The 12365-nt window shown below is 45.8% G+C and overlaps 1 protein-coding gene across 1 annotated transcript in view; it reads right to left on the reverse strand.

Annotated features, from left to right (window-relative positions):
* Positions 1-12355, reverse strand: part of RANBP10 (RAN binding protein 10) — a 65330-nt gene extending 52975 nt beyond the window's left edge. Inside the window, exons 1-2 of the mRNA XM_043600860.1 lie at positions 11955-12355; positions 11046-11157 (exon numbers count right to left, since the gene is read on the reverse strand). Of these exons, the coding sequence (XP_043456795.1) occupies positions 11046-11157; positions 11955-12354 (512 nt within the window). The 5' untranslated portion in view covers position 12355. The remainder of the gene's footprint in view (positions 1-11045; positions 11158-11954) is intronic.
* Between the last annotated feature and the right edge of the window lie 10 nt (positions 12356-12365).

Below are 12365 nucleotides of genomic sequence, written 5' to 3' on the forward strand. Positions count from 1 at the left end.
GAGCCCCACGTTGGGCTCCCGACAGCTGAGAGCCTGGAGCCTGTCTCGGATTCTGTGTCTCCCTCTCTCTCTGACCCTCCCTCGTTTATGCTCTGTCTCTCTCTGTCTCAAAAAAAATTAAATAAACGTTAAAAAAAAATTTTTTTAATAAACGAATAATAAAAAATAAATAAAAAGGAAATTAAGAAAATAACTCCATTTATAATATAGCATCAAAAAAATAAAATACTTAGGAACAAATTTAGCCAAGGAAACAAAAGTCATACACTAAAAACTATAAAACACTGCTGAAAAAAATTAAATTAGACACAAATAAATGGAAAGATATCCTGTGTTCATGGATTGGAAGACTTAGTATTGTTAAGATGGAGAGTATTGTTAATATTCTCCAAACTGGGGCGCCTGGGTGGCGCAGTCGGTTAAGCGTCCGACTTCAGCCAGGTCACGATCTCGCGGTCTGTGAGTTCGAGCCCCGCGTCGGGCTCTGGGCTGATGGCTCAGAGCCTGGAGCCTGTTTCGGATTCTGTGTCTCCCTCTCTCTCTGCCCCTCCCCCGTTCATGCTCTGTCTCTCTCTGTCCCAAAAATAAATAAAAAAACATTGAAAAAAAAATTAAAAAAAAAAAAATTCTCCAAACTGATCCACAAAAATCAACTCAATCCCTACCAAAATTTCAACAGTGTTTTTTGCAGAATTGGAGAAGTCAATCCTCAAAATCATATGGACATGCAAGGGACCCCAAGTAGCTAAAATAATCTTGAAAAAAGAAAAGCAAAGTTAAAAGATTCACACTTCCTGATTTTAGAACGTACTAGAAAACTACAGTAATCAAAACAGTGTGGTACTGACATAAGGTAGGAACATAGACAAATGGAATAGAATTTAAAGTCCAGAAATAAACCCATATCTATGGTCAAATTACTTTCAACAAGGGTGCCAAGTCCATTCAATGGGGCAAGAATAGTCTCTTCCACAATTGGTGCTGGGACAACTGGACTTCTACATGCAAAAGGATGAAGTTGAACCCCTCCTCCATATCATTTATAAAAATTAACACAAAATGGAGTAGCAATCTAAACATAAGAACCAAAACTATAAAATTCTTATTATAAAACAGGGAAAAGCTTCATGACCTTGGATTTGGCAATGGATTCTTAGATGAGACACCAAAATCATGATTAACAAAATAAAAAATTAGATAAACTGGATTTCATCAAAATTAAAATTTTGGGGGCATCTGGCTGGCTCAGTCAGTAGAATTCACAATCTTGATCTCAGGGTTGTGAGTTCAAGCTCCACGGCATGGAACCTACTTAAAAATTATTTTAGGGGGTGCCTGGGTGGCTCAGTCAGTTGAGCGTCTGACTTCGGCTCAGGTCACAATCTCACTGTCCGTGAGTTCAAGCCCCATGTCAGGCTCTGTGCTGACAGCTCAGAGCCTGGAGCCTGCTTTGGATTCTCCATCTCCCTCTCTCTCTGCCCCTCCCCTGCTCATGCTCTGCCTCTCTCTCTTTCTCCCTCTCTCTCTCTCTCTCAAATTTAAATAAAGATTTAAAAAAAAATTATTTTAGGTAGGACACCTGGGTGGCTCAGTCAGTTAAGCCTCTGACTCCTGATTTCGGCTCAGGTCACGATCTCACGTTTCAGGAGATAAGTATAAATCCTGAAAACATTATGCTAAGTGAAATAAACAAGACATAAAAGGACAACTTTGTCTGATTCCATCAATATGAAATACCTAGAATAGGCAAATGCATAGAAACAGAAAGGTTACAGGTGCTGGGAGGTGGGTGGGAATAGGGAATTATTGCTTAATGGGTACAGAGTTTTGTTTGGGGTGATGAAAAAGTTTTGGAAAATGGTGGTGAAGATTGCATAAGACTATGAATGCAATTAATACCACTGAATTGTACACTTAAAAATGGTTAAAATGATTTTTTTTTTGTTACCAATATTTTACCACACACACACATACCTACACACACATACACACACACACAAACACACACAGTCACTAAGAACACTCCTAGGGCCCTGCATGTCAGCATTAGCCTCATCTGGCTTTTCCAGATGAGACAAGGAGGCCTTGGCACAGAGTACAGTGGAAAGCATCAGAGGATTCTCGCCTTATACCAGGGCCAAAAGAAGTCCCTCACCATAAGCAAATAACAGATGACAAAAGAAAAGAACACAGACCTAGCTCTTTTTATTTTCTATCAATTTCTTCTTATAGAAAATGTGGATTTTATGGGCTTGCAAGCCCACAGGCACTTTTAATAAATGCTGTTTAAAATATATGAACCAAGGATCATGGGACCTAAACATTTTAAATTTAAGCTCCATCAACTGAATGTCTCCAGGCCCACAGAACTCTGATAGGAAGCGACAAAGAGGAGAGAAAAGAGACAAGCTCCTCAGCCTTAGGGCTAAGACAGCTCTTGGAGGCTAAGGGAAGGTATCGACTCTGTCTGTCACCACTGCTCCTCTCCCTTGCCCCAGACCCCTGAAGAGCTACTAGAATCTTACCTGATAGTTTCATCTTGACATCTGACACCTTAGCCACAGCTCAGCAGGCTGGCAATCTTGTTCCTATCAGAACCTGCCCTAGATAAAGAAATCAACAGCCTCCCTAACAAGAGATCTCTAGGACCACGGTTACAAATGGCCCCTGGGAGACATTTCAGGAAAAACACCAACTGGCATTTAGGTCTGAAATAAGGGCTAATATTTATTTCATAGTCTGATGGGCTTGCTTAAAGCCACAGTCCATCAGGACACTGGCTGCTGTATACAAGTTGCTCCTCTAGCAGCCACAGCCCCACTTTGCCCCTCTGCTAAGAAGCCATCCAATTACCTGCTGAGCCCAATTCTGTGCAGGTCCCCCACTGAGAGACGGGGCATTACAGAGATGAATGAACTGAACCCAGCACCATCCAAGGAAGAACATGCCTGAGGCAAAAGGGCCTTGAGTCAGGATGTGCTTCTTGGGAAGAAGGTGTTTCTGAACGTGGGTCTGGAGTGCCTCATGCATCCACTGCCAAGGGCACTGTCAAAACACCCACAGAGCCCACAAGACAGAAAGGGGGACAACAGTCCCCATGGGTGGCCCCAGACAGGTTACTCACACTCCGGGTTCTGGCTTCTTCCCTAAGAATCTTGGGAATCTCAAGTACCAAGCCTTGCCTTTCCAGAGCCTGTCACATTCAGAAACCAAATACACTGCCCTTAACCAGAGTGTATAGGTAGTTGGTACCTTAACTTAATATGAAAGAGTTCCCACCAGACCCCATATCCAGTAGGCTCCGGGCCCTAACCTCTACTTCTCTGGCCCTATGTAACTATAGAGCTAAAGCATAGCTGAGTGTGGACACAGCAAATGCCCTTAGTTACTCAGACATTACCCTTAATGTTCTAATTATAGGTATTCATCCAAAAACTGGCCTTGAGTTTGCTGGTTTGTAACTGAGCATCTTTCATTATTTTCAGGAGGGCGTCTTATTTAAGTAACCTCACCCACCATTACCTGGAAGCTCTAAGTTTCAATGAGTTTGAAAACATCAAATTCCAGATATTAAACCATTTTCTGCTTAAACTATCTGGAATGATATCTGCTTTCTGCACTGGCCTCAAGTGACAGAACATACATAACGGTAATAACCTAGATTTGTTTAAAACTGCATCTCTCTGTCCTTCTGCCGTTTTTAAAATGTACATGGAGTCAGGGGCACCTGGCTGACTCAGTCAGTGGAGTGTACAGCTCTTGATTTCAGGGTTGTGAGTTGGGACCCCACACTGGGTGTAGAAAGTACTTAAAGATAAAATTTTTTTGAACAATTTAGTTTAAATAAATAAATATGTACACTGTGTCAGATGTTGATAAATTCTATGTATTATTTACATTTTGGTTTTTTAAAAAAAGCAAATATAACTACCAACAAACTCCTGGCACAACAGCTGTTATTAAAAGAGAGCATTCTAGGGGTGCCTGGGTGGCTCACTTGTTGAGCAGCTGACTCTGGCTCAGGTCATGATCTCTTGGTTCATGAGTTCGAACACCACACCTGGCTCTCTGCTGTCAGTGCATAGCCTGCTTGGATCCTCTGTTCCTCTCTCTGTATGTCCCCTGTTTGCACTCTCTCTCAAAAATAAATAAACATTTAAAAAAAATAAAAAATAGGGGTGCCTGGGTGGCTCAATAGGTTAAGTGTCCAACCCTTGATTTTGGCTCAGGTCATGATCTCACAGTTTGTGAGTTTGAGCCTCGCATCGGGCTCTGTGCTGGCAGCATGGAGCCTTCTTGGGATTCTCTCTCTCTGCTCCTCTTTCTCTGCCCCATTCCTGCTCACGCGCGCTCTCTCTCTCTCTCTCTCAAAATAAATAAACATTAAAAAATTGAAGATAAAATAAAAATATGATTACACACATACATATATACATACATAAGAGCATTCTAGGGGCACCGGGGTGGCTCAGTCAGTTGCGTGTCCAGCTCTTGATTTTGGCTTGGGTCATGATCTCCTAGTTCATGGATTCCAGTCCCACATAGGGCTCCGTGCTGACAGTGTGAAGCCTGCTTGGGATTTTCTCCCTGTCCCGTTCTCTCTGTCCCTCCCCCACACTCTCTCTCAAAATAAATAAACAATAAATAAATAAATAAACCATTCTACCCCAATTTTTATAGCAGCATTATCAACAATAGCCAAACTATGGAGAGAGCCCAAATGTCCATAGACTGATGAATGGATAAAGATGTGGTATATATACACACAATGGAATATTATTCAGCCACCAAAAAGAATGAAATCTTACCATTTGTAATGATGTGGATTGAACTAGAGTATACTATGCTAATACTATGTACTATGAAATAAGTCAATCAGAGAAAGACAAATACCATATGATTTCACTCATATGTGGAATTTAAGAAACAAAACAGATGAACATATGGGAAAGGGGAAAAAAAAGAGAGAGAGGGAAACAAACCATAAGAGACTCATAATGATAGAGAACAAACAGGGTTGATGGAGGCAGGTGGATGAGGGATGGGCTACATGGGTGATGGGTATTAAGGAGGCCAATGGTGATGAACACCTGGTGTTGTATGTAAGTGATAATCACTGATTTGTACTACTGAAACCAATATTGCATTGTATGTTAACTAACTAGAATTTAAATAAAAGTTTAAAAATACTAAAAATTTTTAAATTTAAAATTAAAAAATAAGAGAGCATTCTATAAAACAACCCACGCAAATTACAGATATATGGCTTTGCAAATTGGATTACAACCAGTTCTACTCAGCAAACCATCCCCTCTGCTTCTTTCCTTCCGGTTCAGCTCCACCTCAGCAATGTCCTCCGGAAGAGATGAGCTGAGCCCTTTCACCATCTGGGCACAACTGCCTTTCTCCTCTCTCCACTGGTTCTCATCTTCCAACTGCCTCTACCCCCGGAGCTAGTAGGTTTTGTCTCATGATGAAACTCTGACCAAAAAAATAGCAGCTGCCTGGTACACTGCCCATTAGGAAAACTTCTGGGGCTCTGACTAAGGACGAGCACCGTTATCAGTCAGTAACATTTGTTACCGAAGCTGAGTGAGCAGTTGGGGTATCTGAGCCTTGACACTTGCCATCTCTATAATCTAAGGTAAACTTCCCTGAAATGCCAGGTCATCTCTAAGGTCCAAGAGGTAGAAGAGGAAGAGAACATTAAGAGGAGTGCAAAAGACTTACCCAGCCCCTCCCCACTTCCCTACAATCCAGAGCTGTGCTTTCCGGCCCCTTCATGACAGAGAGGCTGAGCTCTGTTCTATCACTAAGTTCCCCAGCCTCATTTCTAGCAGTAGAGCCATGACCTCACATTTCAATTACAACAAAACACCAAGATCCTGGAGCTACAAAGATATTTCATGTGGATTTTGAGCAGAATTTCTGGAGAAGCAGAGGAACATTCTTGCATTTAGACATGGGTGTTATTCATCCCTCTCCCAGTGATCAGTCCTTTCTTTCCAATTTGACCCCTGACCACAGAGACCCATTCGGGGACCCTTGATTCTTTCCTAATAGCCCCAGAATAGGATAGCACAACACGCTTGCCATGCAGAGCTGTTGAGTCCATCCTCCTGTGCTCTAGCACAATGAGCTCCTGCTTCTCCTCTAACAGGGAATCTCCCTTGCATGGTGACCCATCTAGGGAAAAGAACAAACATTCCAGAAAACAAAAAACAATGAGGACAGGAACTGGGGAGGAGGGATACGCAGTGAATTTTAGGAATTTCTCTAAAGGCTGACGCTTGACTAAGGAAGTCCCCAGTTATAAAGAAAGAAGCCATACTGTCCACTCTCAGCTCACAACTTGGAGCCTGGGTGACGATGTACAGTGAGCAGGGAGGTCCCAGGGAAGCCCAGATGTGCTCAGTGTAGGAACAAGTCCTACCAGAAAAGTGGACACCATGTGGACTCCAGTCCTCTCACCCTGTACCAGAGCTTCAACTCAGTATGCCCAGCTAGACCTGGGCTTTAACCCCCAACACAGGTAAGCAATACCACACTCCATGACGTTCCAGAACCCAAATACTCCATGTCTCCAGAAACAGTGCAATGTGTTACTGGGGAGAGATGCAACCCAAAGCTCAGCATCTGCCCATGAGGCCACCAGAATTGCAGGGCAGTCAGGAAGAACAGGGCACAACCACCATCTGTACCTGCCTTGGGCAAGGACAGACCCTACTTCTGAGGGCAGGTAGGACAAAGCCTTCCCCAAGTCCACAGATGAACACCTACTTCTCAATGGCTCTGTACAATGTACAGAGACTAGAGTGAAGGAACTCAGGGTGAGGGACCAGTCACATGTTGTCTCTAGGTTGGAGGGCCCGATCTCAAGTTGCTCTCTGGACCAGGAACATGGCAGGTGAGATCTTGATTGAGTGAGTGGCTGAGTCTCCATGGAAAATTATGGACAGTGTTGTCTTTCAGATGGGACTTGGCAAAAACCAAAAAACCAAAGAGTAAGCACATGCAGAGTCTTTCACCCCCAGAAAGCCTCTCTGCCCACCAGTTTTCTACATCCCTCTTCTATATATCTCACCATACAGAAGAAAGACCAGCCAAGAGAGAGAGAAGACATCTGCTTTTGGAAAACCATGCCTGGAGTGTAGGACCTAAAGCTACTGGCCCATACTGGACAGGGCTCTCACCAAGAGGGGCCTGGCTGCACCAGAGCAGCAGTCTCTTCTACTCTATCCACTCTCAAAAGTATGGGCAGATCAAAAGTCCTCAAACACTGCTACTTCCCTCAGAATAAAGCCCATACTCCCTTGCCAAGGCACACAAGGTATTTCCAATCTGGCCCTTGCCTACCTCATGCTCTGTGTTCCTCACAGAGCACGATGCACTATTCCTTCTACCTACAGCATGTTTCTCAACAAAGTGAGAACCTGAAATCTTCTAGTTCATCCTTCCAGATTTAGCATCATCACCTCTTCTATGAAGGTTTCCCCAAACTCTCAGGTACAGGAGGAAGCCCAACCTCTGGGCCACTCCTGGGTATAGCGTACACTATAGAATGGACTTTTCTACACCACCCCATGAGGTCATGTGCATAGGCATATCTGCCTCCTCTCTGGATGGGCCTCATGCCTGTGCTCATGGGTCCCAGCCTGGGACTAAGACTAAACAATGGGTGCCTCATTGTGGTGTACAGAATTAATGATGAATGCTTTGCTGCCTGGCCAAAGGAAGTCAGCTGCAAGTTCAAGCAGAGGCAGGCTGACTATGGCCAGGGCCTGGGCCCCAGCTGCAAAGAAGAGCCCCACCTCAACTCCATCCAGTGCTCCAGCCCAGGCTTACTGTTCTTGGGTAGAGCCACCCATCACATGTCAGAAGACTGCTCCTGCTGGGATGATGTTACAGTCTATTTTGAGGGTCACACTGGAGCATCTGTCAGCCTGGCCAGCCACACCCTCCATGTGTCATCACTAAGAGCCAGGGACACCCACAGGTCCACAAATTCTGCTTAAACAATCATTTCCCCTAGGGATCCTCAGCTTCAGGGCCTTACTGGCTTTCTAACAAGATCAACCCAGATGCCCTTATCTCCTGGCACCATTGGCAGGGCTCTGATGTCTCCTCACCCCACCAGACCCACTCCTGAGGTTCCTAGTATTGGTGACTCAGCAAAATGCAGCTGAAGCCCATCAATTTGTGCCAAGCTCTTAGCTGAAACATAGCCCCTCCTTCTTCAGCTCTTTCTTACATTTAAGGAGTGCCCAGAATGCCTAGCACTCTGACTCCATGCCAGTTACCAACCAGACTCATTGTAGGTCCAACAGGTCTCACCTGCTAAGAAATTCCTGCTCATCCCTCAAAACCAAGCCCACATTCTGCCACCTCTTTCAGAGAACATTTCAGTCCACTCTCTGCTGAGTAGGCCACAAGTGCCCTGAGGACAAAGCTGGCCTGTGCTGGCTTTACCTTTATTCTCTCTATACCCAGCATGGGCCTAGCACATAGTAGGTATGAATAAATACTCCTTGAACTCCCAGAATAAAACTTTATAACTAGACTAGATTAGTATGTTCTTCTACAAAAGGCATCATCAGAACAAAGCCTTTCTAGAAAATGACACCGATAACTGGGTTCAAACACCTTTTACAAATGTACTCAAATCTAGAGAAAAATAGGTTTATAGATTCAGTAAGTCAATCAAGCCCAGTAAAGAGCCACATTTCTCTAGCCCCACTGAGCAGTAAACACTTTGTAGCTCTGTCCCCTAAGAACACTGTGATCCCCTAAGAATCCAACTAGACATTCCTTCACTCTACCCAGGGAATGGATTCAATGGGGAATGTCAGCAACAGCATGGACACCCATGTCTGGGATCAGGCAAGGGCATCTAACAAGTTAGGCTATTCCACTGCATACCCAAAGCAGTGCCACCAATGGCACCAATGTTTGGGTAGGCTGCCAAACATTCTAGGGATCAGGGCTCACTGACAAAACAGGTAAATTATCATCTGCTCCAGCCACTTTCCAGAGATGCTGTGAGGCTTGAACTAGATAATACAGAAAAGCTATACAACCGGTTAACACCTGAGTCATGGACCAAAGCCAGGTAAGAAGCACACCTCCGATATCAACAGGAAACAAAAAACAAGCTGATCACTTTGTCTTGTAACTGCCCTTGGACTCCTCAAAACTACTCTTGGGCCATACCAATATCTGGCTACATCCTAACCATGAGAAGGCTTTCAGGGATTCCGTAAAGAAGCCATGAAGAGACATTTACATACTTGCCATCTGACAGTGGTCAATTAACATAGGCCACTAACAGGGGCACCTGGGTGGCTCAGTCGGTTAGGCATCCAACTTCAGCTCAGGTCATGGTCTCAAAGTGTGTGAGTTCAGGCCCCACAACAGGCTCTGTGCTGACAGCTCAGAGCCTGAAGCCTGCTTCAGATTCTGTGTCTCCCTCTGTCTCTGCCCCTACCCCACTCACACTCAAGATCCATTTAACAACTGAAATTTGAAAAGCCACTTGAAGGAATCCAGGTCTCTACATGTAAACACTCCCCTTTTGAAAAACTGTTCTTTTCTCTCTAGCTCAGCTGTTATCATGATACAGACTATAGAGAAAACAAGTGATTTTCCTCCCTGCAGGTTTAAGAAATGCCCCTCAATTTCTGGCAATATGAGACTCCTGCCACTGCCATTTCAGTCTATACTAAAATTATTTTTGTAGTGTTTGTTTTGTTTTAAGAGATCATTCTCATTCACACTAGTGTTCAAACACATTATAGGTATATATGTGTTTTTATCAGATGATGGAAAGGGAAAATGGAAACTTTAAGACCCTCCAATAGGATGTTTCCTATCAGTAAATCCACTAGATGGGAATAAAAGTGAAAAGATGCAACAGCTTGCCATGACCAGAATTTCAGAATCATAGAGTTATGGGGTTAAAGGCAGCTTAGACACTGGCCTAGCTCCCCACAGTATAGACAAGGAGATGGAAGCCCCACCATCTACCCATGACCACACAGCCGTCCCAGGAACGGACGTTACAACTTCACTGAGGAAGCAGGCAAACCTCCAACTATGGCAATCCTCCCCCAGCACAGCCCGTTGGCTAGGCATTTTGCATGCACCATAAGAGGGGCAGTCCCTAAGAGAGAGGAAGTATTCTGAATGCTCAAGAACACACATTCAGGGTTGGCACGAAGGTCACTGGTGTAGTTGGCAAACTTCCCACATCAGATTTAAGGTCTGATGAGGAAAGCCTTTCCAAGACAGCTGAAATCATGTTCTTTTATAAGTTAAACACCTGCTTTGTCACAGTCAAAGGTAAAAAAGGTTGACTAGAAGGAAGAAAAAAAGAAAACTGAAAAATCTCCCCTCTGATTTCCTGTGTCTGCTTAGATCACCCTAAAATGGGGAGCCTCCCTAATGCTGACTTTAATGAGGGCCTTCCTAAAGCTGGTCCAACTGGTGTTCAAATCCCTAGACTGAAAAACAAGTTTATGAGCAGCAAGGTCACCTGATTCTGACCATGTGCATGATGTTTACCCTGAGATGACAGGCCAGTGACTGCCACAGCTGTGATGAATGCTGTGAAGACTCTACTATCCCTTTGAAGCCTATAAGGGCCTCTACATGACTAAATGCCATAAAAAGGAACCCTGAATACAGCAAGAATGTGAAAGGAGGGAAGTCACAAACGCCATATAGCAGTAGGGGAAATCCCATTCTGGACACTGAATTGTTAATGTAAACTTGTTACTTGTTTCCCTGACCTGTGAGGTATTTCATTACATCATCACTGAAGAGAAGTCCCCTCCTCTACCCCCAATGCTTGCTACCAAGGGCTTCTGCTTACACCAGGCCATGCTAACAGTCAGGAAACAGAGGCAGCCCACTATTCAACCCTCTGCAGCCCAGACCCGTGAGGCTCAGCAGCTCACATCAGTCACAAGTGTCGGCCAGGAGTCATCAAACTCTGACCACAGGAAACAGGTCAGTGCTGGGGGAAAAAGGTGGTAAAAGGGGCTTACCCATCTCTTCCTTTGCTGACAATCTTCACCTCAAAGTAATAAATGCCACAGGCAGCAGGTATGGGGTGGGTGGCACGCACTGAGGCAGCATCTTTGTGATTTTTGCCATGACCTAATAGGAGAGAGCAAGGAAGAAATTTCAGAAGAAATGTAAATAGAAACCTCATTCTTTACTGCTCCATGGCAACGAAGGGGTGAACCCTTCGTGGCTAGAGGAAGCCCTTACATTGTTCAAGGAACAACTAAACAACAACTGAGCAAACACATAAACCTCCCCCCTTTGGCTCACCTCCTCCTGTCAACAGCAGCCTTGCCAGAGACACTGTCTCCCATACAAACTAAACAAGGGTACGGGCAATGTGCATACATGTGAGAGATTTCCAAGTGCTGCTGGCGGTCTCTCCAGAATACAGGCAGTCCACCTGGGAGAGGAGGGGAGGTGGGGGAGCTCTGGAAGACCACCCCCCTCAACTTTAGTAGAAAACTCCAAGACCTGTCTGTGATGTCTGGCAGATGAGCAAACCCACAGGCTTCTGGCTAATGAAGGGGATGTGACCACCCCTTTCTTCAGACACTCCAAAAACTAAGCCGTGGTGAAGGGTTCAGCTGGAGTTGGGAGCTATCCCAGGACAAGCAGGAAGGCCCCCAGGGGTGGAAGCTCCAGCCCAGCACTGGGTATGGACACCTGTTGCAGTTCTCTTGACATTAGGTGTCTCAGAGAAGAGCAGTCTAAGCAGTCGACCCCCGGCCTGGTCAGCCTCAACACCCTGGACACCCCACAGGGTCTAAGGCCTAACCCGAAGCACCCAGGCCCGGGAAGGGACGTGATGGGGCAGGGGCGGGCAGCATCGCCACCCCACAGATGCTCTGGCCTTCCGCCCGACCCCAGCGGGCCAAACAGGCCGATACCTTTGTAGTGGACGCGGAGGTTGCCCTGGGAGAGGCCGATGTAGTTGTACTTGTCCTTGGGGCTCCAGGAGCGCGGCAGCGGCGTCTCGTGCTGGTTGACAGCGGGGTACAGGCGCTGCAGGCGCCGACTCAGCTCCTGCTCCCCTGGGGACGGCAGCCCGCCCCCAGCGCCCCCGCCAGAGGAATCTCCAGCCTGCGGGCTCCCAGCTCCCGGGTCCGCCGTCGCCGCCGCCATCTTGGAGGGAGCTGCTATTGTGTCACTGGGGGCGGGGAGGAGCGGGACGAGATCCTCCCCGCTCAGCCAATGGCCCGCGAGCCTACTGAGGTCGCAGGGAAACCGAGTCCGAGTCCGGCATCTCTCTTTGGACACTGCCACGCCTCGCCACATTTCGGACTCCATATCCCACAATG

This window comes from Prionailurus bengalensis, chromosome E2, assembly GCF_016509475.1.
Source record: "Prionailurus bengalensis isolate Pbe53 chromosome E2, Fcat_Pben_1.1_paternal_pri, whole genome shotgun sequence".
NCBI classification, from domain to species: domain Eukaryota; kingdom Metazoa; phylum Chordata; class Mammalia; order Carnivora; family Felidae; genus Prionailurus; species Prionailurus bengalensis.